Genomic DNA, 6023 nt, shown 5'->3' on the forward strand with positions numbered 1-6023 from the left:
CACACTCACACACAGATAACACACACACACAGATAACACACACACACACACACACAGATAACACACACACACAGAGATAACACACACACACACACACACAGATAACACACACACACACACAGATAACACACACACACACATATAATACACACATACACACACACACACAGATAATACACACATACACACACACACAGATAATACACACACACTCACACTCACAGATAACACACGCACGCACACACACTCACACTCACAGATAACACACGCACACACACACTCACAGATAACACACGCACACACTCACAGATAACACACACACACACTCACAGATAACACACGCACACACACTCACACTCACAGATAACACACGCACACACACACTCACAGATAACACACGCACACACACACTCACATATCACACACGCACACACACACTCACATATCACACACACACACTCACAGATATCACACACACACATTGTAACTTATTTGATCGTTTTGAATGTCTTAGTTATTAGAATGCTGGTTTAATTCCTCTTGTTCTCTGCCTCCCATCCCCTTCCTCTCCCCCTCCCATCCCCTTCCTCTCCCCCTCCCATCCCCTTCCTCTCCCCTCCCATCCTCTTCAGATCCCCCTCCCATCCCCTTCCTCTACCCCTCCCATCCCCTTCCTCTCCCCTCCCATCCCCTTCCTCTCCCCCTCCCATCCCCTTCCTCTCCCCCTCCCATCCTCTTCCTCTCCCCTCCCATCCCCTTTCTACCCCTCCCATCCCTTCCTTAGTTCCCCCTCCCATCCCCTTCCTCTCCCCTCCCATCCTCTTCCTCTCCCCCTCCCATCCTCTTCCTCTCCCCCTCCCATCCCCTTCCTCTCCCCCTCCCATCCCCTTCCTCTCCCCCTCCCATCCCCTTCCTCTCCCCCTCCCATCCCCTTCCTCTCCCCCTCCCATCCCCTTCCTCTCCCCCTCCCATCCCCTTCCTCTCCCCCTCCCATCCCCTTCCTCTCCCCCTCCCATCCCCTTCCTCTCCCCCCCCCCTCCCATCCCCTTCCTCTCCCCCTCCCATCCCCTTCCTCTCCCCCTCCCATCCTCTTCCTCTCCCCCTCCCATCCCCTTCCTCTCCCCCTTCCTCTCCCCCTCCCATCCCCTTCCTCTCCCCCTCCCATCCTCTTCCTCTCCCCCTCCCATCCCCTTCCTCTCCCCCTCCCATCCCCTTCCTCTCCCCCTCCCATCCTCTTCCTCTCCCCCTCCCATCCCCTTCCTCTCCCCCTTCCATCCTCTTCCTCTCCCCCTCCCATCCTCTTCCTCTCCCCTCCCATCCTCTTCCCATCCCCTTCCTCTCCCCCTCCCATCCCCTTCCTCTCCCCCTCCCATCCTCTTCCTCTCCCCCTCCCATCCCCTTCCTCTCCCCCTCCCATCCCCTTCCTCTCCCCCTCCCATCCCCTTCCTCTCCCCCTCCCATCCCCTTCCTCTCCCCCTCCCATCCTCTTCCTCTCCCCCTCCCATCCCCTTCCTCCCCCCTCCCATCCCCTTCCTCTCCCCCTCCCATCCCCTTCCCTCCCCCTCCCATCCCCTTCCTCTCCCCCTCCCATCCTCTTCCTCTCCCCCTCCCATCCCCTTCCTCTCCCCCTCCCATCCCTTCCCTCCCCCTTCCTCTCCCCCTCCCATCCCCTTCCTCTCCCCTCCCATCCCCTTCCTCTCCCCCTCCCCTCCCATCCCCCTTCCCCTCCCATCCCTTCCTCTCCCCCTCCCATCCCCTTCCTCTCCCCCTCCCATCCCCTTCCTCTCCCCCTCCCATCCCCTTCCTCTCCCCCTCCCATCCCCTTCCTCTCCTCCTCCCATCCCCTTCCTCTCCCCCTCCCATCCTCTTCCTCTCCCCCTCCCATCCTCTTCCTCTCCCCCTCCCATCCCCTTCCTCTCCCCCTCCCATCCTCTTCCTCTCCCCCTCCCATCCCCTTCCTCTCCCCCTCCCATCCCCTTCCTCTCCCCCTCCCATCCCCTTCCTCTCCCCCCCTCCCATCCCCTTCCTCCTCCCCCTCCCATCCCATCCCTCCTCCCTTCTCCCATCCTCTTCCCTCCCCCTCCCATCCCCTTCCTCTCCCCTCCCATCCCCTTCCTCTCCCCCTCCCATCCTCTTCCTCTCCCCCTCCCATCCCCTTCCTCTCCCCCTCCCATCCCCTTCCTCTCCCCTCCCATCCTCTTCCTCTCCCCCTCCCATCCTCTTCCTCTCCCCCTCCCATCCCCTTCCTCTCCCCCTCCCATCCCCTTCCCTCCCCCTCCCATCCCCTTCCTCTCCCCCTCCCATCCCCTTCCTCTCCCCCTCCCATCCCCTTCCTCTCCCCCTCCCATCCCCTCCTCTCCCCCTCCCATCCCCTCCCCCTCCCATCCCCTTCCTCTCCCCCTCCCATCCCCTTCCTCTCCCCCTCCCATCCCCTTCCTCTCCCCCTCCCATCCCCTTCTTCCTCCCCCTCCCATCCCCTTCCTCTCCCCTCCCATCCCCTTCCTCTCCCCCTCCCATCCTCTTCCTCTCCCCCTCCCATCCCCTTCCTCTCCCCCTCCCATCCTCTTCCTCTCCTCCTCTTCTCCCATCCTCTTCCTCTCCCCCTCCCATCCCCTTCCTCTCCCCCTCCCATCCCCTTCCTCTCCCCCTCCCATCCCCTTCCTCTCCCCCTCCCATCCTCTTCCTCTCCCCCTCCCATCCCCTTCCTCTCCCCCTCCCATCCCCTTCCTCTCCCCCTCCCATCCTCTTCCTTCCTCTCCCCCTCCCATCCTCTTCCTCTCCCCCTCCCATCCCCTTCCTCTCCCCCTCCCATCCCCTTCCTCTCCCCCTCCCATCCCCCTTCCCCCTCTCCCCCTCCCATCCCCCTTCCTCTCCCCCCTCCCATCCCCTTCCTCTCCCCCTCCCATCCCCTTCCTCTCCCCCTCCCATCCCCTTCCTCTCCCCCTCCCATCCCCTTCCTCTCCCCCTCCCATCCCTTCCTCTCCCCCTCCCATCCCCTTCCTCTCCCCCTCCCATCCCCTTCCTCTCCCCCTCCCATCCCCTTCCTCTCCCCCTCCCATCCCCTTCCTCTCCCCTCCCATCCCCTTCCTCTCCCCTCCCATCCTCTTCCTCTCCCCCTCCCATCCCCTTCCTCTCCCCCTCCCATCCCCTTCCTCTCCCCCTCCCATCCCCTTCCCTCCCCCTCCCATCCCTTCCTCTCCCCTCCCATCCCTCCTCTCCCCTCCCATCCTCTTCCCTCCCCTCCCATCCTCTTCCTCTCCCCCTCCCATCCTCTTCCTCTCCCCCTCCCATCCCCTTCCTCTCCCCCTCCCATCCCCTTCCTCTCCCCCTCCCATCCCCTTCCTCTCCCCCTCCCATCCTCTTCCTCTCCCCCTCCCATCCCCCTTCCTCTCCCCCTCCCATCCCCTTCCTCTCCCCCTCCCATCCTCTTCCTCTCCCCCTCCCATCCCCTTCCTCTCCCCCTCCCATCCTCTTCCTCTCCCCCTCCCATCCCCTTCCTCTCCCCTCCCATCCCTCTTCCCTCCCCCTCCCATCCCTTCCTTCCCCCCTCTCCCCCTCCCATCCCCTTCCTCTCCCCCTCCCATCCTCTTCCTCTCCCCTCCCATCCCCTTCCTCTCCCCCTCCCATCCCTTCCTCTCCCCCTCCCATCCCCTTCCTCTCCCCCTCCCATCCTCTTCCTCTCCCCCTCCCATCCCCTTCCTCTCCCCCTCCCATCCCCTTCCTCTCCCCCTCCCATCCCTCTTCCTCTCCCCCTCCCATCCCCTTCCTCTCCCCCTCCCATCCCCTTCCTCTCCCCTCCCATCCCCTTCCTCTCCCCCTCCCATCCCCTTCCTCTCCCCCTCCCCTCCCCTTCCTCTCCCCCTTCCCCCTTCCTCCCCCTCCCATCCTCTTCCTCTCCCCCTCCCATCCCCTTCCTCTCCCCCTCCCATCCCCCCTCTCCCCTTCCTCTCCCCCTTCCTCTCCCCTCCCTTCCTCTCCCCCTCCCATCCCCTTCCTCTCCCCCTCCCATCCCCCTTCCTCTCCCCCTCCCATCCCCCTTCCTCTCCCCCTCCCATCCTCTTCCTCTCCCCCTCCCATCCCCTTCCTCTCCCCCTCCCATCCCCTTCCTCTCCCCTCCCATCCCCCTTCCTCTCCCCCTCCCATCCCCTTCCCTCCCCCTCCCATCCCCTTCCTCTCCCCCTCCCATCCCCTTCCTCTCCCCCTCCCATCCTTCCTCTCCCCCTCCCATCCCCTTCCTCTCCCCCTCCCATCCCCTTCCTCTCCCCCTCCCATCCCCTTCCTCTCCCCTCCCATCCCCTTCCTCTCCCCTCCCATCCTCTTCCTCTCCCCCTCCCATCCCCTTCCTCTCCCCCTCCCATCCTCTTCCTCTCCTCCTCTTCTCCAGCCTGTCTGAAAGAGGAGTACTCTAAGAAGAAGGGAGATGCGGCAGCCATCGCCGAGGACAAGAAGAAGAAAAAGAAGAAGGGAACGAAGAGCAAAGACCTGGGAGGAGGAGGAGGAGGAGGAGGGAGTGAGGGCGGCAGGCAGGAAGGAGAGAAGACGATGAAGAAGAAGAAGAAGGAGAAGGTGAAGAAGAAGAAGAAGAAGGGGAAGGGAAAGGCCCTATCAGCTGAGAAGGAGAGGGATGGGGTCTCGTCAGATGAAGACATTCAGAAGAAGATGGCTCTGCCTGGGAAGAACACAGAGCTGTGAGACCCTGGTGGAATGGAGCCCTGGGCCAATTCCCCAAATGGCACACTATTCCCTACATAGCGCACTACTCCCTTGGTCAAAAGTAGTTCACCTAATAGGGAATAGGGTGCCGTTTTGGGACGCAGGCCAGGGGACTGGGATGACTGATCAGGGGCATAAAGGAGACATATGCAGCTCTGTCTCTTTCCACTTTCCTCCTAATTTTCCCCCAGTAATTATTTGATTTGGAGTCCCCCCCCCCCCCCCAGTGATTATTTGATTTGGAGTCCCCCCCCCCCCCCCAGTGATTATTTGATTTGGAGCCCCCCCCAGTGATTATTTGATTTGGAGTCCCCCCCCCCCCCCCCAGTGATTATTTGATTTGGAGTCCCCCCCCCCCAGTGATTATTTGATTTGGAGCCCCCCCCCCCCCCCCCCCCAGTGATTATTTGATTTGGAGTCCCCCCCCCAGTGATTATTTTATTTGGAGCCCCCCCCCCCCCCCCCCAGTGATTATTTGATTTGGAGCCCCCCCCCCCCTCAAGTGATTATTTGTTGAGCCCCGGAGTCCCCCCCAGTGATTATTTGATTTGAAGTCCCCCCCCCCCAGTGATTATTTGATTTGGAGCCCCCCCCCCTCAAGTGATTATTTGATTTGGAGCCCCGCCCCCCTCAAGTGATTATTTGATTTGGAGCCCCCCCCCCCCAGTGATTATTTGATTTGGAGCCCCCCCCCCCCAGTGATTATTTGATTTGGAGCCCCCCCCCCAGTGATTATTTGATTTGGAGCCCCCCTCAAGTGATTATTTGATTTGGAGCCCCCCCCCAGTGATTATTTGATTTGGAGCCCCCCCCCCAGAACCCTTTACTCTTGGTAGTTATGAATGGTTTTATTGACAATACTACTGAATCTATGGTCTCGTGTGTGTGTGTGTGTGTGTGTGTGTGTGTGTGTGTGTGTGTGTGTGTGTGTGTGTGTGTGTGTGTGTGTGTGTGTGTGTGTGTGTGCTGTTCTCAGACACATTCTTGTTGCTTTTACGTGTTTTTGCCTCATGCTTTGGTTACACGTGTTCAACAGATTTTTTTTGATACAAATAATAATAATAATATTGTTTTCTAATGGGGAGGAACATTACAAGGCCTCTATCGGCAAGCTCTCGACTGACTAGCTCTCAACTGACTGGCCTCTATCGGCAAGCTCTCAACTGACAAGCTCTCGACTGACAAGCTCTCGACTGACAAGCTCTCGACTGACTGGCCTCTATCGGCAAACTCTCACCTGACTGGCCTCTATCGGCAAGCTCTCAACTGACAAGCTCTCGACTGACAAGCTCTCACCTGACTGGCCTCTA

At 60.4% G+C, this 6023-nt stretch overlaps 1 protein-coding gene across 1 annotated transcript in view; it reads left to right on the forward strand.

Moving 5' to 3' along the window:
- The window catches only part of cnpy3 (canopy FGF signaling regulator 3), a 9686-nt gene extending 4734 nt beyond the window's left edge, over positions 1-4952 (forward strand). The window contains exon 6 of the mRNA XM_064931014.1: positions 4385-4952. Coding sequence (XP_064787086.1) covers positions 4385-4692 — 308 coding nt within the window. The 3' untranslated portion in view covers positions 4693-4952. The remainder of the gene's footprint in view (positions 1-4384) is intronic.
- The last annotated feature ends 1071 nt before the right edge of the window (positions 4953-6023 follow it).

Source organism: Oncorhynchus masou, chromosome 23 (genome assembly GCF_036934945.1).
Source record: "Oncorhynchus masou masou isolate Uvic2021 chromosome 23, UVic_Omas_1.1, whole genome shotgun sequence".
NCBI classification, from domain to species: Eukaryota; Metazoa; Chordata; class Actinopteri; order Salmoniformes; family Salmonidae; genus Oncorhynchus; species Oncorhynchus masou.